Source organism: Pseudorasbora parva, chromosome 1 (assembly GCF_024679245.1).
Source record: "Pseudorasbora parva isolate DD20220531a chromosome 1, ASM2467924v1, whole genome shotgun sequence".
NCBI classification, from domain to species: domain Eukaryota; kingdom Metazoa; phylum Chordata; class Actinopteri; order Cypriniformes; family Gobionidae; genus Pseudorasbora; species Pseudorasbora parva.
Window position 1 is genome coordinate 26,135,771 of NC_090172.1, and position 22,835 is coordinate 26,158,605.

Here is a 22,835-nt window from a genome sequence, read left to right on the forward strand (position 1 = left end):
TTGAAAGCGATGAGCTTGTAATCACGACATCAGAAGTGGGAATTATCAAATTTCCGATAGCACGTGAAGGCGGCACAAGTTCTGTCTTTGCTTGAGTTGCAGGTGATGTTGTTCCATCCCAGCCGGCACAATTTGATTAAAATTAGGTCAGTTGTTGTTTCAACGGTGAAACAACGTTGATAGGCCTACAACGTTGAATGCTAAACGGTTGCAAAAATTAATAAAGTGCCACATAAACATTAAACTCCTTGTCATCTGCAACACACATTTAGAACATTATATTTGATGTTACCCAAATGCGTTTAAATACTTGTAATATTGAGATGAACTTTACTGTGCTTGTGGATGTTGATCAGTTTTTAAAAAAAATAATAACGATGGTTTATCATGAAATTTCTTTAGAAATATTCTGTAATAATCTAATCAATGTATTCATCATCCACCTCTAGATGGAGCTGTCACTCGATTCTTTTCTTTATGAACGCGCACTCTTGCACGCTAACAACCACGCGCACGTACGTCCCCCTTACCACTGCTACTATCTTAACCGAAACAGCAGCAGCAGCAATGGCAATGGCTCTTCTTAAAACGACCAAGCTCATATTCTCTGTTGGGAGTTCGACGCCGTCGTTGGCTGCCCTACCCATTCGAGCCAGGTAAGGAACTTTCTTTTTCTGTAACATCTGAAGGGAATTCATTATGCTGAATTTGCCTACTTTAATTTGAAGTTTTATGTCGGGATGGAAAAATTACAGTTTTTTTTGTCCAATGAAATAATATAAATTGAGTATTCATTCAACTCACTCCATCAGATTTGTGCTCACGATCACGCGCGCACATAACGTTAGTCACATCCGTTCACATTGAGTTCATGCAGTGAAATGATACACTGCAGCTTACGATATTAGACCATGTGGGTGTTGCCAGATATCTGTATTGTAGGCTTATTGTATTATCATCATATTCAAGCCCAAGCCATCAAATTCATTTTTAGCTACTAATAGATAAGATTCAGCGCATATCTAACGTTAACGTTACTAAAAGACTCCTTCAGCATCCTTCTGACCTTCATTTCGAAAAGCAAAAATTTGAACATTGTTTTGTAGATTCATTTTTGGTAAGCGCTTTCCGTCACTCATTACTGAGCTTATGGATACTGGTAAATACTTTTTGTATCTTGTGTTAAGGATAAATGACTACAATTCTTATAAGCGAAATGGCGTGCATAACTCTTTTTGATCTCACCAGGAGACCGTACGTACAGGTTTCCTGTGCGCTTATTGGGTAGAACAAGCAGGTTTAGCTTCCTGATTGGCCCAGTTGTTTCCGGGTTCTTCCGTCAAGAAATCATGGTAGTCTGTGTCCTTTTGCACTTGGAGGGCAAAGCAAAACTGATGATGAACGAAGATCATTAACCCTTTTTTAGTACAATATAATGTTTTTCCTTAAAGGGACACAGCCACTTATGCCACACAAACAGGCTTATGTTCACGTATTTGATAGTTAACACAAAAGAGCTGTAGAGTCATGAGGCCTACTATCAGTTTTTACACTGGTATTACATTTGTTATTGCCCAATATAAATTGAACTTTCGTGCAATTTTGTGTTATCTTTAAAAGCTCCCTAGTAATGTCAGATCCCAATTAATAGTGTTGTATAAAAACACACACAGACTTAATAACAACTTCGACACACTAGCTATTCAGTAGGAGTTTTTGCAACTTGACTCCAGGGCTGGCCTTTGACTCCTCCGGACTGTGCATGTCCTCAATTGCACACTTTACTGCACATACAAAGATAGCAGAGCTTACTGATGCTATAATACATGGCATTAATAATTTTTATTGTTACTTAGCAGCAAGTTAGTGAATTTACTGGAATATAATTATGCAGAAACTTCTGCTTTGTAATGTAACCATTATTGCAAGGCAATAATGGGGTGGGGCTGGGGTCAGGGCCTTATCCACTTCAGTGCCCTAACTCCCCTGTGTAGGGCATGTGACTGTATTAAATGTCATATCACGATAATCTCTGAAGCTTTTATCACGGTATTTAGTTAAGTGACCAAACTTAAGTGTTGTCCTCCTAATAAGTTTAATAACTTTTTGTTCTTATAACAAAATGCAATAAAACAATGCACCAAAAAATGTGTAATGGCCACAATAACATTACCGTGCATGTTCATTATTGTCTATCCTTTTTTGTCACTTAGACTTGATGTCTAATTGATGTCTTTTTTCAGTTAAACAAATATATATATTATTTGTTGGAGAATTTACTTCATTATGGCTGGTTAGGTCAGGTTTGCATATTGTTTCAGATTTGGAGTAGATTCGCTGGGTAAGTGGTATATTATCGACATGCATTTTGATAGCCACACCTAAGGCTGAATAGTTATTCAATAGCATTATTTTTGGTTGGAAATTGAACATGATCTATTTTCTCATATATTTTTTTATGTTATGTTATGCTATGTTTTTATTTTAGCTCATGGTGGACTGAGGTGCAGATGGGACCACCTGATCCCATCCTGGGGGTGACGGAGGCCTTCAAACGTGACTCAAACTCTAAGAAAATGAATCTGGGTGTGGGGGCATACAGGGACGACAATGGCAAGCCATTTGTTCTCAACTGTGTCCGCAAGGTATGCACCTTTTCTGTGCCATCACATGCCTGAGAGTGTAGGGGAGAGATTAAATCAGGGGCCTATACCATGAAGCCGGTTTAGCTGGCTAGCCAGATTTGTTTAAGCTTAGTTTTGTGCCAATCCTGGGTCTTGGGTACCATTAAAGTGGTTTTGCTTTTAGCTGTGTTCATCGCCATAGTAACTTATGCTTCATGGCTAACCTGCTCTAGGGTGGGTTATGTTCTGGATAAGAGATCTCAAACTGAAATTGGAAATCAGCTGTTAGCAAAGAGACACACTTCTGATGCAATAAAAATACTTTGTTAAGCTACCATTATAGTACAGCCCCCTGGTGTTATCTTTGATACAGAGTAAAATTGTTTATAAAAGTTTTGTCAGTAATTGACCAAGAGTTTTCAAGGGTGCAGATGTTTTTGCATTAGTGTCAGTCTGCGCCACTGGTATTGGCAAAATGTAGGGGGTGGTGTGTGCGTTAACATGTGCATTTGGTTTTCTGTATTTCTGCAAAGTCACCCTGAACTCATTGATTTCAGGGGCTGTCTCTGTTTAAGCTGTATCTACCAATTACATTCATGAGCCTCAGCTATGTAACTGCAAAGTCATTCTGACATTTTGTGAACATTCTTGTTTTTAAATGAATTTAGTGAGTACTAATTATTAGTACTACTTATTTTAGTTATTTTAATTAAGCATTTTTTGTTTAGGCAGAGGGTCTGATTGCCTCTAAGATGCTGGATAAAGAATATCTGCCCATTGGGGGTCTGGGTGATTTTAATAAGGCTTGTGCTGAGCTTGCACTGGGGCCGGACAGTGAGGTTCTCAAAAGCAAGAGGGTGAGTATGCCTCTCTAGTTCCTATTTTGTCTTTCATTCTTGTTTTTTCTTTTACATCTTGGATCATTTTATTTACCATGTTATTTTGCAAAACACAATCTGTTTTTCTTCCCTTTTAGAGCATCACTGTCCAGACAATCTCAGGCACTGGTTCTTTGAGAGTTGGAGCCAACTTCCTGGTGTGTAATTGATTCGTTCTCTTAATCCCTTCAGCCAAATGTTCTGCGCGTGTTTATTACCTTGATGTTAAGGACATTTTTCTAGCATCAAAGCCAGATGGCTATCAGTAGAATTATGTATCTTAGAAAGAGCTCTTATATGTCGTATGACAGTTTGTTTATAGTGTATTGCACTTCTTTCTTTACTTTTTTCTGTTAGTCACGGTTCCACTCAGCAGCAAAAGATGTATACTTGCCGAAACCATCCTGGGGAAATCACACCCCTATTTTCCGTGACGCTGGTATGCAGCTGAAAGCATACCGTTACTACGATCCTGCTACCTGCGGCTTTGACTTCAGTGGAGCGCTTGATGACATCTCGGTGAGCCAACACTGCACCATACACTTCCCCATACAGTCTGACAAGGCTATCATTACTACAGGAAACCCTTCAAACGTTTTGGGTCAGTAAGAATTTTTTGTATTCAGCGAGGACTATTTAATTTGAGTTTTGGCAACTTGCGATCCATCATACAGCACTCCATATACAGCATCTGCTAAAGTATTTAAATCGCTAAAAAAATCAGGACACTCTAAAATCTTAGTGTGAACTTAAAGTGCCTTAATGTACTAAAATAGTGATATTACATGTTCAAATTAAGTATATACCCTATTGATAAGCCCATGAACACAACTTCAATTTCTACGGAAAAACGCTTGATGAGAAACTGTTTTGCTTTTATATTCTGGGTTCATCTTCTTGCCTGTATGTAGTATGTTGTCTTTTAATATCACTGCCTTACTAGTGATATTAATACTTAGTACAAACTTGGTAAAAATAACTGGCAGGCAATGGAGGATGGCTTTTTTTGCGCTCCAAGTAGGCATTCTTATAAAGGTGTAACGTCACATGAAAACTATGAATTAAGCAACACGACTGTTTTAAAATGTGATAAGAAATGTTACTTGAGCACCAAATCATCATATTAGAATAATTTCTAAAGTATCATGTGACACTGAAGGCTTTGCCATCACAGGAATAAATTGCATATTCAAATATGCACAAAAACGGAAAGGGAAAAAAAGCATTTTTTTTTTACTGTATATTTGATAAAATAAATGCATCATGTTTTTCTTTTAAAAAAACTCTGACTCAACCTTTGAATGGTTGTATATATTTAGGGAGAATCTGTCAGCCTCTGTTTTTCACATAATTTTGGTTAAAGCCCCACTGATAGGATTAGGCTACTAAACTGAATCTATGCACTGAATTTTAGTTTTTTTTTTTTTTCTTCTCTACCTACAGCAAATTCCAGAGCACAGCGTAATCATGCTCCATGCTTGTGCTCATAACCCCACTGGTGTCGACCCCCGACCAGAGCAGTGGAAGGAGCTCTCGGCCGTTATTAAGGTTACACGCATTTTTTGTTTTTGTTTTTAACCTTCTTACCTTCCTTTTTTCTTTACAGAGGTATTCCTTCAAAGACACAGCAAAACATAATGTTTTTTTTTAATCCGGTTTGAATAAGACATTATAGACTGTTGTCTTTAAGGGTTAGTTCCCCCAAAGATGAAAACGTTATGTTTATCTGCTTACCCCCAGTGCAAGATTTTTAACTCCAACTGTTACTGTGTGCCAGTCATAGGTGGACAAAGTACACAACTCTATTACTTGAGGAAAAGTACTACTGGTCAAATATTACTCTGTTACAAGTGAAAGTTGTAAAAACAGATTTTTACTCAAGTAAAAGTACAGAAGTATTTGTTTTCAAAAGTACTTAAGTATAAAAGTAAATGTCCTTTTTTTATGCCAATGCATTATTTTATTATTGTTGTATAAATGCACACTGTCATCATGGTTTAAGCCATTCAGTGATGCTCCATCCGACATACTAGCATCTCTTTAAAAAGCTGCTGTCACTTTAAGGCCGAATGCACGGATCCAATACACTGATACACTTCTGATATTCTCCCAACTTTACCATTCTCTTTCTCCAAGACGTTTATATTTGTAATATTTTATAAGACATGAACCAAGTGTATGCCAACTAAACTAATCTTGATTTTAGTTTTTTTGTTTTTTGCAAACTTAAACATACTTTAAAAGTATGGCTATGGGTGCACACACTTGTGCCTAAGAACCGTCTTCTTCCATTTTGCTATGAACTGATCAGTGTTCATAGCAAAAATGTATATTTTACATATACATTTTTGTATTTTTGAAAAAGTTGGGAAAATGTTTATGACCCTATAAGAGTGATTCCTGATAGACTGTCTGCAACAACAACACCAAAAAACCTTTTAAAGAAGGAAAAAAATCATCCTCCGACTTTCAGAGCTGCTACAGAAACGACTTTCGACCTAGATAGAAATGTAGTGGAGTAAAAAGTATGATATTTGTCTTTCAAATGTAGTGAAGTAAAAGTCATAAGTTTCCAGAAATTTTTTTACTCAAGTAAGGTACAGATACTCAAAAAGTGTACTTAAGTACAGTACTCAAGTACTCAGTTACTGTCCACCTCTGGTGCCTGTCATAATGCATGTGAATGGGTTAGAACTCTATGAGAGTTAAAAAAAAAAAAAAAAAAAAACATGCTTAGACAACATGCACAAAGAGCCCTGTGGCTCATAACGGCACATTGATATCTTAAGACATAAAATGATCAGTTTGTATTGACCTTACCAGAAGTGACGTGCATCTATCCAGTATGTGTATTTTTGACCTTACCGGAAGTGAAGCCAGTTCCAGGCTTTGTATTTGAGGTAAATAAAAATATATATATATATATATAAATACGTCTAGATTTCTCACACAAACTGATCATTTTGTGTCTTAAGATATCAATGGGTAGTGATGAGCCACAGGGCTCTTTGTGCATGTTGTCTAAGCATGTTTTTTTTGCTCTCATAGAACGTTACCCATTCACATGATTATATGACTGGCAAAAAGCAACGGTTGGAGTTAAAAATCTTCATTTGTGTTCTACTGAAGAAATAAAGACACCTACATGTATGCACTGGGGGTAAGCAAATAAATGTCAAATTTTCATTTTTGGGTGAACTAACCCTTAAAGTTGGACATTGCTTCACTGTCTTGTTGTCCACTGTATTTTTCTCTACAGAAGAGGAAACTTCTGGTGTTCTTTGACATGGCTTACCAGGGCTTTGCTAGTGGAGATATTGATCGAGATGCCTGGGCTGTAAGATACTTTATTGAGCAGGGCCACAACGTCCTCCTGTCTCAGTCCTTTGCTAAGAACATGGGTCTCTATGGTGAGTATATTCTGTGTGTCAGAGGCTTTTCTTCTTTACCCCTATATACAGCTCAGATTGGGTCTTGATGTATGTGTGTTTTTCAGTTCATATGACAAATCTATGTCTGTAATCTTTGATCATCTGACCTAAGAAGTATCTGATTGGCCTTTTATTCTAAATTTGTGAAATTTAAGTAATATTAAAAATTAGGTGTCTCTCTCTCCCTCCCTCTCAAATTAAACATGTATTTAAATAAAACATTATCCACACACGGTACTTGACACTGAACTATTAAAGCTACACTGTGATATTTTCCCCCATCTAGCGGTGAAAAGGTATATGACCATCCAGTGAATAATAGTTTCTGTTCCTCTCAATACTGATTTCAATTTAACTCCTACGGTGGCCAATTTAGTCCAAGATTAACATGGCAATCCCCCTTTTCACATTCGACACGGCCATCGAGTGTTAAAACGTGAAAGGCGAAGCTTGAATTTATGGATATGTCCCTCTTTGGCTAATGTACTTTCAAGATGGAGGAGCAACATGGCGACCGGCATTCGAACCCCTCACCCATATGTATTTTCAATGGCATATTAACGAGAATACTTTATTACTTGAAAGAAGTAAATATACATTAATGAGTGTATATATATATATATATATATATATATACATATATATATATAATTTTTTTTGTTTGTTTTTTTTTGTTGTTGAAAAAACTAAGTGTTTTTAGCTAAGAATAAACTAAAAAAGTTTAACCGTGTCGCTTTAATATAATATGAGTGTAATTAATATCAAATATGCAGAATGTATCGGTCAATAAAGTTTAGCACAATGTATCCCTTTGATAGTTAACACAAAGCTAGCGAGAAACAGCCTGTTCTAATAGCAGAGCAAAATCATCTAATAATAATAATTTATTACATTTATATAGCGCTTTTCTAGGCACTCAAAGCGCTTTACATATAGAAGGGGGGAAAACACCACCAATGTGCAGCATCCACCTGGATAATGCGACGACAGCCATATTGCACCAGAATGCCCACCACACACACCAGCTTATTGGTGGAGAGGCGACTGAGTGATGTAGCCAATCAGTGTATGGGGATTATTAGGAGGCCATGATGGACAGAGGGCAATGGGCAAATTTAGCCAGGATGCTAGGGTTACACCCCTACTCTTTTTACTAAGGATATCCTGGGATTTTTAATGACCACAGGGTCAGGACCTCGGTTTAACGTCTCATCCGAAAGACGGTGCTTGTTAGAGTATAGTGTCCCCATCACTACACTGGGGTGTTAGGACCCACACAGACCACAGGGTGAGCAACCCCTGCTTGCCTCACTAACACCTCTACCAGCAGCTACCTGGTTTTCCCAGTTGGTCTCCCATCCAGATACTGACCAGGCTCAACCCAGTTTAGCTTCAGTGGGAAACCAGTCTTGGGCTACAGGGGGATATGGCTGCTGATATCACCCTGTGAAAAATCTAATGACCATTTAGGCCAGACAATAACACTTAATGGCCTGGTTTCACAGACAGAACTTGAATTAAACCAGGAATTATTTATTCCATAAAAATTATTTTTATGGAAACTTTAACATTCCCGCTCAGAATTATTTGATGGATAGTGTTGTGGACATTCTTCTCAATACCTACTGACTGCACCGCTGACAATTACAATACTAAAGTACCTTCTGAATAATTCTTATCCTGAATAGAATATAATAATAATATAAAATACAACAAATACCATAGACGTAAATAAGCACACAGGTCTTTAGGCTCTATACACTCTCACCGCCCTTCTCAGGTATACACTGGTCCAACACAGGATCATTAATACTAAGTAACTAAGCATTACAGCCTCGCCTTGATTGCAGGTCTATAGTCTTCCAGCACTATCACAGTCCCTGCTGTGGTACTCTGACAGTCCCTATGTTCTCTGTGCAGCATATACCAGACATGACTCCCAAGGTGCTCTATGCAGGAATAGAATATTCACAGCCGGGGGCACACTGGTCATAACAACCAAGAGAGACTCCAGGGGTCCGTTCTTTGTACCTCGCTTAATTCATCTGAGATGATTTGACCTTCTTTGGCTAATTTGGTTCTTCAAACTAATTTGTGGATTGGATCAAAATATTTGGATTAAAGGAATAGTATAGGAATAAAAATTATGCCATCATTTACTAAAGTTGTTCGAAACCTGTATGAGTTTCTTTGTTCTGCTGAACACAAATATATTTTGAAGAATGTGGGTAAACAAACAGTGGGGGAAAAAATACTATGGAAATCAATGAGGTCCATTATTTGTTCAGTTACAAACATTCTTCAAAATATTTTCTTTTGTGTTCAGCAGAACAAAGAAACTCATACAGGTTTGGAACGAGTTGAGGATGAGTAAATGATTACAGAATAAGTGTGCTCGTGAGTCTTCGCTGTGCTTTGTTCTGGTGATTGGTTTGCAGTGATCTAAGCTAATCATATGACTGTTGGTTCTACTGTGTTAAGCACTTTTTGGGTAAATCTAGATGGTCTTTGACCTGAGCATCCTTAGTCGGCATTTTTCTGTATATTTCATGTGGAAAATACCATTTTTACCCCTTCTGAGGCCATTATTAAATATATTTCTATCACAAGAGTTAAAAACAACAGCACTGATTTGAAATGGAAAGCTTTTGTAACATTATACATGTCTTCAATTGGTTAAACTACACAATCATAATGGCACGTTTGTATTGTAGGTGAGCGGGTTGGAGGGTTTACAGTGGTGTGCGCAGATGCTGAGGAGGCTAAAAGGGTGGAGTCTCAGCTGAAAATCCTGATTCGCCCCATTTACTCTAACCCACCCATGAATGGAGCACGCATCGCTTCCACAATCCTCACAACACCAGAGCTACGGTCTATATGGTGAGACATGCTTGCATACTCCCTACAAAGAGGAACATAATGTTTTTTTTTTTTGTTTTTTTTTTTTTATATATATAAACACATAAATGTATCCCTATAGGCTGGGGGAGGTGAAGGATATGGCCGACCGTATCATTAAAATGAGAGAAATGCTGGTGACTAATCTGCAAAAGGAGGGCTCCACTCATAACTGGCAACACGTGACTGACCAAATCGGCATGTTCTGCTTCACTGGACTCAAACCTGAGCAGGTACAACCCTTTACATACTTAAGAACTAGCATATTTTTAACTAAATGTAGTGTGTTTAACTAAATGTTTATTATATAGTTGTATTTTGCTATAAGATCTAATAGTCGGAGACTATTGTATTTCAGGTGGAACGTCTGACAAAGGAGTTTTCTGTTTACATGACTAAAGATGGCCGTATCAGTGTTGCCGGTGTGACCTCTGGAAATGTGGGGTACCTGGCACATGCCATTCATCAGGTCACTAAGTAGACCAAAATGATTCTGAGACAGGAGACTTGTTTACTGGTCCCATTTCTGTTAGTCCACCCCAATATTCCTCTTTTGGACTCCGATCTCGGCTTCACTTCATTTGGCTGTTTTTCTAGGTCAACATGGATCCTGAACATGTCATCAAAGTGTCTAACAGTAACCTATAAATCATCTCACAGGTTATTGTGTGGTTGTGTTACTAATAAGCACATTTGAGAACATTTTTCATCCTGTTCAATTCTGTATGAACTTTATTTATTGTGTGAGTGAAGTAAAATGAACAACAACAATAATAATAAAGGCTATTGTGTCCATTTAATTGTTTTCTGTGATTTTCATCATTGACAGAATAGGACAGTCAAGGACAGCCAGAATAGGACAATCAAGGACAGAATAAAGTTATTTGCATTAACCACATATAGACAGTAAAACCTGTATATCAGATCAGTATCAATGTAGAAAAATCTGAATTCAGTTACTAATCTGTTCAAATTTAAATTCATTACAGAAATTACATTAAATTACAGATCATCCCTTATGAATATAAATCATGGTTTTATTATAGTAAAACAGTAGTAACCATGTGTGGGTGTTTTTGTGGCTAATTTGTTACCATTTATCTAACTACAGTTTTACCACAAATGCCATGGTTAAACGGTAAAAAAAATGTATTTTGTAAGCTGATAAATGCAGGTTGCCCATAAATGTTTGTTTGATCTTTATTATTATTATTTGATCACTAGTTTACAGATTAATGGTCAACATGCAGTTCACACTACAATTTGTGTTAAAACTTAGATAAGTATCCTGATTTTATTTCAAATCTTTACAGATAAAATAAGCAGATAGGGGCTTTGCATACATTAAACATGCACTTATATCACTGTTGATAGAAAAATAAATTTGTCAGAAAATATTTACTATAAACATCTTACTGTAACAAGATTTTTTTTAAATGTCTTCCCAAAAAGGTTGGGGGCATATTCATCCTCAACATTAAGTCAACAAGTCACCGTTATATAGTATATAGCGCTTTATAACTTATAGTAAATAACAATACATATTGTCTCGAATCAGATTCACAGCTAGTGAACACGAAGGCCCAAACAGTATCTTTATCAGGGGACAGCTTTTTTTAAAATTAAGTTTGACGAGGTAAAATCGATTATTAACAATGGAATCGACTACATTACCCATAATGCGCTGAATGCGTCATGTGACATTTTCTGTGTCAGCACAACCGATTTCAGGAGACAGAGCAACCTAATCTCTATTTTAGTTCCTCGCTGGAAAACATCTCATCTAACGTATGCTCTTCATCACGGAGCGGGATTAGCGAAGAACATACACGAGAGGTGGGACATCTGTTTCATCACATCATCTTTATACCTGGAGAGTTTATTAGCTAAACACATTCAGTGTATTGTGAGTCGCGTGAGTGTTTGGGTGTCATTGAATGTTTTGTGCCTTTCTAATTTGTTTTTGCCCTCTGATTTGTAGTTAACGTGGAGCTAATTTAGTGTAATGTTATGATTAAATGAAGTCGTGTCTATTAAGAGTATAGTGTTTGTTTGATCGATGTCAGTTGCCTTGTCTCGGCCTGATGTTTTGATTGAATCTAATAGTCAATGATAATGATGGTTAAGGATAATCACATTGCAGTGTGTGGTAATGTCGCTGCTATAATATCAAACAACACCACTGTCTTTTCTTTGTCCTCGGACATTTAGGTCAGACATTTCATGAAATAATCCAAAATCGATATGCTATATCAGCTGTTAAATATAGGCATTCTTTTTCTTGTGGACAGCATGTTTCATTTCCTCATCGCTTGTCTGAGATTTCCTCTTACTGATCAGCTGAGAAATACAATTACCGAATGTCTCGTGACTCCCAGACTTGTCCCCTAAACTAAAGTGCAAACCAGTGTGTCATCAAAACTACCATGTGGACTGGTGATCTTTGCGAATGGTTCTCGAGTAAGCAAAATATCTGTCAGACAGGACAGATCTGTCAGTCAAAAGCAACACTAACGTTACAATTTAAAAAGACTGGGGAAAAGCAAGAATACATTCAATTTCTCAAGTCACAGTAAAGACATTTATAATGGAACTATTTCTATTTCAAATAAATGCTGTACTTTCTAATTTAAAAAAATTTTTTCTTGAGAAGCAAATCGGCATATAATGATTTCAACTGATTTTTAAATGATTGGTTAGATCTAGTTTGTAGTTTCTAAATTACACTCGATGGAGAAGATAATATGACATTAAGAGCAAAAGCATACATTTTGAAAAAACATGGGCACCTCTAAAATCAAATAATATGAAATCAAATAAAGGAATGCACTATTTTATTTATTTACTTATTAATTATTTATTATTATTATATTATTATTATTATATAATACACATACATATAGTATACACATATGTGTATATATGTATAGTTTTTTTCATATGTAAAAGTGTCTAATTATATACTTATTGGTTATTGTTAATCATGTTTTTTTATGTGTTGGTGGGGAGTGTTATCACAAAAGGGGGGGGGGGGGGAATGTCTTTCAAGGAAATGTCCATTTGTATTGTGGGATTACAAATTTATAAATTGTTATATCAAGGTTCCAAATGTAATAGTATACAAACAGTTTATGTACATAATGTTTTACAGTTTTGAGGTACAGAGTGACTACATTCTAACGAGATCAAGCTAATCAGTCTTTATGCACTTCCTGATCATTTAGCATAACAAGTTCAGAGCACAGTTGTGCTTTAGTTTCTGATAATGTGCAATAGTGTCAGAGTGATTAGTTTGTCGCTGATAATGTTAAGGTATAAGCAGCAATGTCAGAGTGATTTGATTTGCATCTATGCATTGATGGGCGCTGTTATGATGATAGGATTAGGACTGGTGACTCTGAAATGGTGTGTCCCTTTTACCTACATAACATTTGCATTCCTTTGTTTAGATTGTCTTCTCCTCTACTGATCACACTAAAATGTGGATAAATTACAACGTATACTGTTTAGAATTAGACTTGGACGACTGCAGCCACGACGGCACGTGTTTCTCAATAAAGAGTAACGCCTGCCCGAAAGATATACTCAAGTTCTCCTGGTCTTCATTTCTGAGTTTCCAACAGTATAATTGTGTTAAATGTGTTAGAATTGTAAGACATGATAAAATATATGTGACTGAAGACTGGCGTAAAGACTGCTGAAAATCATCTTGTTCATCCCAGAAAATAAATAACATTTTAAAATACATTAAAATAGAAAACAGTTATTTTAAATTGTAATATTATATCAGACTTTTGATCAGCTGAGAAATCGATTTCTGTCCTCTGACTCCCAGACTTATGTATTTTTATGATGCTCATAAACTGTTTAGTCAATTTTTAAAAACTACCATGTGATTTTCTCCCTCTTTGCTCACAGATGAAATCGAACACAATACACAACTCTCTGTGACTGCATGGAATGTGGAGGACCTTTTCCCCTCAATGGTGGCGTCTCTGACTGACAGCACAAGTGTGTTTTCCTCTGCTTTTACCCTATGGTGTCCTTGTAAGTTTATCTGAGGGTGTGTGAGAAAAGCAAGCGTCATGTCAAGGGCAGACAGGGCGATTAACAGTGAAGTGGGTGATTGGGGCTACAGTGAGGATGCTGGTGAAAGGGCATGGCTGCTGCAGAGTCCCAGCGTGGACTCCATCCAACTGCCTAACCAATCAGACAACAGAAGAGGAGGGACATCTACCCTTGGGGCTGTTTTTATTGTGGTGAATGCTGCTCTGGGAGCTGGACTTCTGAATTTTCCTGCTGCTTTCAACATGGCTGGAGGCGTCACAGCCGGAGTGACCCTTCAAATGGTAAGATAGATTTATGGGCTATTGTAAATAAAACATGAAACCATAAAGTGTTCACTTAAAGGGTTAGTTCACCCAAAAATCATATTTATGTCATTAATGACTCACCCAAATGTTCCACACCCATAAGACCTCCGTTCATCTAAGGAACACAGTTTAAGATATTTTGTATTTAGTCCGAGAGTGTTTCTGTTCCTTCGATAAAAGTGTATGCACACTATACTGTCCATGTCCAGAAAGGTAATAATCAAAGGAAAACATAATCAAAGTTGTCCATATGTGACATCAGTGGGTTAATTAGAATCTCTTGAAGCATCGAAAATACATTTCGGTCCAAAAATAACAAAAACTTATTCAGTTATTCTCTTCTACGTTTTTTTTAAACCTCATTCAAACGGTCATGAATCAGCGTATTAATTCATGATTCGGATCAGGTGTCAAACTGCCAAACTGCTGAAATCATGTGACATTGGCGATCCGAATCATGAATCATGGATGGAAAACAACACTTTCACTGAAGGAACAGAAAAGCTCTCGGACTAAATATAAAATATCTTAAACTGTGTTCCGAAGATGAACGGAGGTCTTAAGGGTGTGGAACGACGTTAGGGTGAGTCATTAATGACATCCATTTCATTTTGAGTGAACTAACCCTTTAAAGTAGAGCTCTCTGTCCTTTTGAAATTAAATGTTGTGAAATTCAAAGTTTGCCTTGTTCTTTTGCAGTGCATGATGGTCTTCATCATCACTGGGCTGGTGATCTTGGCTTATTGTTCTCAGGTAAGCAAATATCTGTATCTGACACATCAAGAGGAAATGACCTTCTGTGTAGATTCTTTTAAAGAAAATTATACTTTTATTCAGCAAAGATGCATTACATTGATTAAAAGTGACAGTAAAGACATTTATAATGTCACTAAAGATTTCAAATAAATGCCGTTCTTTTGAACTTTCTATTCATTAAAGAATCTGGAAGTAAAAAAATCATAAATTCCAAAAAATATTAAACAGGACAATAATTTTCAAAATAGATAATGATGAGAAATGTTTCAACAAGTAAACATATTAGAATGATTTCTGATGGATCATGTGACACTGAAGACTGGAGCAATGATGCAAAAATATTGAGCTTTGCCATCACAGGAATATATTGCACTTTAAAATTCTGTATATTAAAATAAAATAAAGTTATTTTATTTGTAATAATATTTTACTGTTTTTGATTAAATAAATACATTTGATTAAAAAAAAAACATTGAAAAAATCTTACCAACCCCAAACTTTTTATGGGTAGTGTATTTGAGTTTTCTAAATAAAGGGCACAATGTGTTTCTGTTCAATTAATTCATCAATTAATTAATTACACAAATCATGAAATTCACAAAACACTGACAATGGGGCACGGTAGAATTACTGAAAAAGGCTGAGATCCACTGGGTAACACTATGCTAACACCCCATACTTCTATTTTTCTTTATTTTTTAGGTGAGCAATGAAACAACATATCAGGAGGTGATTCGTGCTGTGTGTGGGAAGGTTCTCGGTGTCATATGTGAGCTGGCCATTGCTGTTTACACCTTTGGCACCTGCATAGCCTTCCTTATTATTATTGGAGATCAGTTGGACAAGTGTAAGTATGTTCACATATAAACGGATATGTCAAAATAGTCTGAATAGTGTTGTCTGATGATTTTCTATCTTTCTTGCTGCAGTGATTGGTGCAATAAATCATGAGTCGGATGAGACGATGATTGTTTCGCAATGGTACACAGATCGTAAGTTCACCATCACTTTGACCTCAGTGCTGATCATTCTGCCTCTGTCCATACCCAAAGAGATTGGCTTCCAGAAGTATGCCAGGTAGAAACATCTTTTTTCGTGTTGCCTAACTGTGTGGTTTTGTTTTATGCAGTGTTATATCACAACTGAACTATGATGATTCCAAATTTTCTAATTCCACTTGATTATTTAAAATGTCCCTCAGTGTTTCCTTGTTAAATCATTCATGCTTATTTGTACCGATTAATCTGTAGCACCCTGAGTGTTATCGGCACCTGGTATGTGACAATCATCGTCATCATCAAATACATCTGGCCTGACAAAGAAGTTTCTCCAGGAATCATCCCAATCAGGTCAGAAGTACATTTTTGTATAGTATAGTACAGAAGAAATTGCGATCAATATTATAATTATAATGTTGGTGTCTTTCAGCCCTGCATCCTGGACCGACGTGTTCAATGCCATGCCTACAATCTGCTTTGGTTTTCAGGTATCTAAGTAGACTTTACTATTAAAAAAAAATATTCATTTTTTTTCTTTCATTTTTTGAAAAGTCTCTTGCTCACAATGGCTGTGTTTATTTAATAAAAAATGCAGCAAAACCAGTAATATGAAATATTATTAAAATTTAAAATGACTTAATTCGAGTGATGGCAAGGCTGAATTTTCAGCATCATTACTCCAGTCTTTAGTGTCACATGGTCCTTCAGAAATCATTATATTATGCTGATATGGTGGTCAAGAAGCATATAATATTAAGTCTTAATAAAAACAGGTGTGCTATTTCTTCAAAGCAGCACTTGGTAACTTTTGCTCTCGGGGTCCCGCTACAGTTGGGAAAAAATAACGTCCTCTACTACTGTCGTAAGCTCTGTCATCCTACAACAGGGGATGCCATCGCGCGTGCATTTGTTGACATGACAACCCTGATAGCCCTGAACTAGTGATGCGCGGGTCGTCTCATAATCCGCGGAATATGTCTATTTAATGGTCGCGGGTGTGGGGCGGGTTGTAAAAATATATACAGTAGTGTGGGCGGGCCAAATAACTTCATGAAAGCGGCCCGCGGGTTGGTGCAGCACTAACAGTTAACGTTAACCTGCATATGAACTCCTCCGCAGTGTTCAGGTGTTCTTCGGCGTCGCGTGTGAAATGTCTTCATCCCAGGTACAGTCAGTGGCATTTGCTTCAGCATGTCATATGAATATAATTTCATGGGTTTTATTTTTTTCAAACGCCAAATAATCACGATGCTCACATTTACAAGCCAGCGTCATTATAGTAGTCTATTGGTTACCGTTTTACAGAATCTATATGATACTTCAGTTCAATGTTTGAGTGGTAGCTCACCGTAACAAGCATGTCAGCATCGGTCGGGCACGCCTCCTTCAGCTCACGCCGACGAGCAAACGCTGGTCACATGTTGATCCTCGTCCTGTCTTTAATCCCATCACTTTTTCATTTCCTCTTATTGCTTTCCTCCAACAAAACCTTTTCTTTTTTATTTGTCTGTGCTGCTTCGGACATGACTATATTATCCGACGAACAAAGTAGGGCTCGCACGTCCAAATTTAAGGAAGTGTGGGTGTTGGTGTAAGTGACGTAAAGCAGTCGAATTTTGTAGTCCTTTTTGTTCTCGGGTTAGTTTAAAAGTTTAAAAGTACGATTAAAAATTATACAGACCCCGTCAAGCTATGGCAGACGTGTCATTCAACCTATTGTAAGTCGATGTATCATCACACGAGTCCATATTATGAAGGTTGAAAAGTTACCTAGTGCTGCTTTAAAAAAAAATGTCTGAATTAATTCTACTTTTGAAATCTTGCAACTCATCATTTTCTCCACACTCTTTTTTTTTTCTTCTTCTTTCCTTAGTGTCATGTCAGCAGCGTTCCTGTTTTCAACAGCATGAAGAAGCCAGAAATCCGGCCTTGGTGGGCAGTTGTTACAGTCAGCATGATCATCTGCCTCTTTGTGTATACAGGCACAGGTGTGTGAAAGTGAATTTTCAGGAATATTCTAATGATAAAGCAGGCAGATCAAGAGATCTAATATGAACTGGTTGTATAAGCTTTGGGCTTGTTCATTTCCACAGGCGTCTGTGGCTTCCTGTCATTCGGCTCAAGCGTGAGCCAGGATGTATTAATGTCATATCCATCTAATGATGTTGCGGTGGCCATTGCTCGAGCCTTCATCATCATCTGTGTTGTTACCTCATATCCAATTCTGCACTTTTGTGGAAGGTAACAGGCTTTCATGGTCAATAGATGTCTGTCAATGAAAGATGCATATAGTCAATCTAAAAGGATGTGCATTTGTGTGTGATTTAGGGCAGTTCTGGAAGGTTTGTGGCTGCGTTTTAAAGGAGAGGAGGTGGAGACAGATGTGGCTAAGGAACAGAGACGGAGGATACTGCAGACACTCGTCTGGTTTTTTCTCACACTAATTCTTGCTCTCTTCATTCCTGATATTGGACGAGTCATTTCACTAATTGGTGGTTTGGCTGCGTGCTTCATTTTTGTTTTTCCAGGTATTAAAATTACAATGTTCTTTGGCTTGCATCTCATAATTTTCTTTCCAAATAGTGACCATATTCATTCTTCTAATGTTTGTCTATAGGGTTGTGTTTGATTCAGGCAAAGCTTTCAGAGCATGATGTCAGATCAGCCAGGTAAATTAATTTATTACTTCTTAAATGAAAAATAATCTGTCTTTAATTACTCACCCTCCTGTTGTTCCAATCCCTCCCTATATGACTTCTGTTCATTTTAGAAAAAGAAAGGAAGAGATTTTTATAGGTGCAGTGTGTGAATTTTAGCGGCATCTAGTGGAGAGGTTGTGAATTGCAATCATCAAACGCTCACCCCTCCCTTTCGAATCGGATAGAGAAGTTACGGGGGCCAACACAGGACAAAGATGTCATCATCTGAGACCGCAGAGTGACTAGCACTCTGTAGAGCAGTTTGTTGGTTTAGGGCTACTGTAGAGACATGGTGGTGCAAAACGGTAATTTCAATGTCTGCGGTGTATGGAGATAGAAATGGTTCATTCTAAGGTAATAAAAACAACGGTACATTACATTATGGTCTTTATACACCACTGAAAACAGTTATGTATATTATATTGCGTTTCTGTCAATAGATCCTTATAAATACTACACACTGCACCTTTAATGAACCCTGAGGGATTTCTGTAACTCAAAATGAACGACTATTTCTCTAAATGTTTGTAAAGAGATTGTAAAAGTAATCCATTTAAACTACACACACACTAGTCTCGCATAGCCAGATCTTCAGACATGACGGCAGAAGTTCTGGGCTCTATCGCAGCTTTCATTGACGAAGGACTGCCCAAAAGGTCATCTGACTGACATGTAAAGCAACCATTCACAGTTTGTATTGTTCCGTGTCATGTTTAGGGGCATAAAAATATAACATTGATGTCCCTACAAACCCTTACAAACTTGACATACTTCACAATCTTTATGCTTTTAGTTGATCCTAATAAGCTCTCATTGTCACAGTTGTAAACACAACAGCGTTCTTTTTTTTCAAGAGTGGGTTTCACGGAAGATCAAACATACTTCCCTTCTTGCTTGCTTGACTTTGAGCTTATTTTTACCATATTTGATGTGCTATCAATGTTTATATGTGAATAAATGCCTAAATTAGATATGTTTGTCATATAAATCGATTTGTCTTTTTAGAAGACTTGAATTAAACTGCTCGATTTATATAGATTAGTGTTTCAATCTACAAACTTTTTGAAGTATCAATGTTTTGGTGAAAGGGGCTTTCAATGGAGGGACAGAAATCTCTCAGGTTTTATTAAAAATGTCTTAATTTGTGTTTAAAATATGAACAAAAGGTATTATTGTCTTAATAATTGGTGTAATATTGGCATCAATATGAGGGTGAGTAAATGATGAGAGTATTATCATCTTTAGGAGAACTAACCCTTTAAACAATATTCAGCAATGCCTAAAGATTTGTGTATCAAATGATAAAACTGATAACCTTATTATTTCTCTCTAGTTGGAATGCAATGGTGGCTTATGGAGTTGTCATGGTTACGATTGGCACATTTATCTTCGGCCAGACCACCGCGAATGCTATCTACAAAGATATCATTAACAGCCCATAGGGAAGTTTGTTGTGACCTCATGAATATTGGGATTTGAACAGTTAAAACATGGGAATGAAGACTGTCTAAATCATGTGTACCACTGACCTCTATTAAATCTTCAGAGGACTGTTTAAAATGTCTCATATTGTAAAGCATGCAGTCCTGCAGAAATCTGTACCTCTTGATGTAGTGGATCAACCACCAGCATGCAACATCAACCTCTCTGCTCTGGCTGTTTGTGAATGGAGGACCCCTATAAAGGACGCTATACTTCTCTATTCTGAATGGATGTGGACATTTGTGTTAAATCCTACGATTTTAGATCTTCCAAATATTTTCTATTTCTTTTGAAATGTAAATTTTTGCTCTTTCCCTTTTTATTGTATATATTTTTTAAGAAACTGATTTGTATGAAGGCCTTACATACTTGACATTGCAAATATGGCCAGTGTTCGTAATGTTTACCCTTAAAATCGTATTGCAAACTTTGTTTTGCTTGATGACTTGCACTGCCAAACACGTAACTCTATAGTTCTATAAGATCTGGGCAGACTAATACACTTTAGACTGAAAGTGACAATTATTTAAGATGAAAGATTTTGATGCATTGTTGTTGTTTTAGCTAGATTTTCTAAATGTGTTTTTCATTAAGTAGTTGTTTTGGCCAGGGATACAACAATCTCTGGTTTTATGAGTTCACTGATACTTGAATGAGGGTTTTAGGAGGCAATCATTGGTACTGAACATTGGCATTTCACTTGTATATTCCTTTGATCCATTCTCTAAACATTTAATTGCTCGAGTCACATTAGTGTGCTGGTTTTGCACCACATGGTCCAGTTGACAATTGTGTCTGCATTGGGAAAATTATGATGTCATATCTCATGGATTTAATCAGAAACACTACCATGCATGTTTTCCACAATCATTTATTATACGTTTACGGTTTCCATGCAATCACTAAAGGGATTTCCACGTTATACTGCTGTTGTGCTCTCTCTTTTTTCTTTTTTTTTCAACTGCAAGATGCTGTTAAATTCTTATGCATTTGATACATTTAAATACACAGACAATGTAAATGGTTGCCGAAATAATGAAGGCTTGGTTTAAATTAGTCCAAAGTTTATACTATAGTTACTCAAAGTACATCTAAAGGCTTATTCGTGGAATTTGGGGCAGAAAATTGTGATTTTTCTTTTCAAGTTTCTTCTGCAACACATTAAGATGAAATATTAGATGTATTATGTTTTGAATGATAGACTTTGTGGTCAAAAGGACCAACTACAGAGTATATCCAAGAGACTTATTTTGTTTGTTTCTATACATCTTTGCTGACCATGCTTGGTCAGTTTGGATTGCTGAATTATAAATCTTGTTAAACTTCATGACATTCCGTTAAAAAAAGAAGTTAAAAGAACTATGTAAGATATGTATTTCAATTAATCATAAAATGGCCCTAGTATGTCACTAGACATTAAGAAATCATGTTAATTTCAAACACTTAATATATCACTGACAACAGTAGTAGGGCCAGGATAGCCCTTGACTGATGTTGATGTTGACATGTGTTTTGGCCTGAAGCTCCACCCTCCACTTATCGACCAATCACATAGTCAGTGGTGTTTCTGCATCCGGGTTGCCAGCTCTGCTCTAGTTACCACTACAAATGTCCCTGCTGGATCCTGCAGCCTATCTGGCAACATCAAGCCAGGGGGGAGGGGGAAAGGGGATGCACCGCTCTACAGTCATTTGAAAGTGATTGCAGTACCAGTTTTGGCCACAATCTTACATACACTTAGCCTAGAAGTCTAGACGCACCCTAGCGGCAGCTAATTTAATCTGTTTGCGAGTGTCGTCTAGCAACTCTCAATGCCCTTCTGAGCTGTATTCGCCTAACTCTTGCCGGGCCAATCACATCGTGTATAGAGTCGGTGGGCGGGGCCATAATGACGACGGCCGAGTTGTTTGCATGCTTCTAGTAAACACAGAAACTGGTGAACGGCGGTCTTTCGAATCAGCTTTGACCGCGACTCTGGAAGACTTGGAGTTAAACTTTTCTCAGAGAAAAGTACAAAGAACGGCACTGAAGTTATTCTTAAAAAGGGAAGATGTGTTCCGAGTTTAGCCGACCGGATACGGCGAATGTTTAATCTATCAACAAGCTCTGTTTCACCTTCGTTGCTCTGGTTGGTGTAGCGCTATCCTATCGCGTGCAGAGGGAGTTTGAAAGACAACCGTTTATCCCGCCCTTCGGATTGAGCCCTGTCAATGTCTGGCTTGTCAGGCTAACATTCACTTCCTTTAAGCTTAAAGATTTGCTTCTGGCAAAATCCGTACTGCACTTTATTGATAGATAATAACATTGAAAATGCATAGAATTGAAAAGTATATTTAACTAAAATAAGGAAAAAATATTACAGATATATAGTAACATATATTTTGAACATTTCAAGTTTGACTTTAATTAAAAATAATTAGCCTTAATGAAAAAAGATATGGAGATTGCATCATACGCTGATACCTGTCCATTTCCCATAGCATTTAGTTTGTTGTTTTGGAGAACCGCAATGATGATACATCAGTCGATGTTTTATTTAAATTCTATTTCAACTCTAATCTTGAAATTTAGCAAAAATGTTTGCAAATTGTGTGGAATATTTAAATATGTTAAGAAAATTTTTAATAAATAAATGTAGCCTACTTAATAAAATGTTTATTATCATATCTGATTTCTTTGATAATTATTCACATAAA

The 22,835-nt window shown here is 36.9% G+C and overlaps 2 protein-coding genes across 2 annotated transcripts; both read left to right on the forward strand.

Annotated features, from left to right (window-relative positions):
* Positions 1–485: 485 nt before the first annotated feature.
* got2b (glutamic-oxaloacetic transaminase 2b, mitochondrial) lies at positions 486–10,631 on the forward strand. The gene is made up of 10 exons (XM_067437389.1): positions 486–656; positions 2,489–2,645; positions 3,353–3,481; positions 3,601–3,660; positions 3,860–4,021; positions 4,946–5,050; positions 6,762–6,912; positions 9,648–9,813; positions 9,914–10,064; positions 10,190–10,631. Exons 1-10 carry the CDS (start codon positions 568–570, stop codon positions 10,310–10,312), a joined length of 1,293 nt encoding a protein of 430 aa, XP_067293490.1. The 5' UTR covers positions 486–567; the 3' UTR covers positions 10,313–10,631.
* An 887-nt stretch (positions 10,632–11,518) lies between these two features.
* On the forward strand, positions 11,519–21,061 carry slc38a7 (solute carrier family 38 member 7). The gene is made up of 12 exons (XM_067437390.1): positions 11,519–11,667; positions 13,750–14,180; positions 14,904–14,957; positions 15,663–15,807; positions 15,890–16,037; positions 16,211–16,309; positions 16,389–16,446; positions 17,832–17,946; positions 18,052–18,199; positions 18,287–18,486; positions 18,576–18,627; positions 19,991–21,061. Exons 2-12 carry the CDS (start codon positions 13,917–13,919, stop codon positions 20,097–20,099), a joined length of 1,392 nt encoding a protein of 463 aa, XP_067293491.1. The 5' UTR covers positions 11,519–11,667; positions 13,750–13,916; the 3' UTR covers positions 20,100–21,061.
* Positions 21,062–22,835: the final 1,774 nt, after the last annotated feature.

What these genes read in the sequence shown, in the direction of transcription:
- slc38a7 (XM_067437390.1), top strand. Translation starts at nt 13,917, where the DNA reads ATGTCAAGGGCAGACAGGGCGATTAACAGTGAAGTGGGTGATTGGGGC. An exon ending in CTTTGTGTATACAGGCACAG is followed by an intron (nt 17,947 to 18,051) that starts GTGTGTGAAAGT and finishes TCATTTCCACAG; the next exon opens with GCGTCTGTGGCTTCCTGTCA. An exon ending in CATGATGTCAGATCAGCCAG is followed by an intron (nt 18,628 to 19,990) that starts GTAAATTAATTT and finishes ATTTCTCTCTAG; the next exon opens with TTGGAATGCAATGGTGGCTT.
- got2b (XM_067437389.1), top strand. Translation starts at nt 568, where the DNA reads ATGGCAATGGCTCTTCTTAAAACGACCAAGCTCATATTCTCTGTTGGG. An exon ending in GCCCTACCCATTCGAGCCAG is followed by an intron (nt 657 to 2,488) that starts GTAAGGAACTTT and finishes TTTTTATTTTAG; the next exon opens with CTCATGGTGGACTGAGGTGC. An exon ending in CCAGAGCTACGGTCTATATG is followed by an intron (nt 9,814 to 9,913) that starts GTGAGACATGCT and finishes GTATCCCTATAG; the next exon opens with GCTGGGGGAGGTGAAGGATA.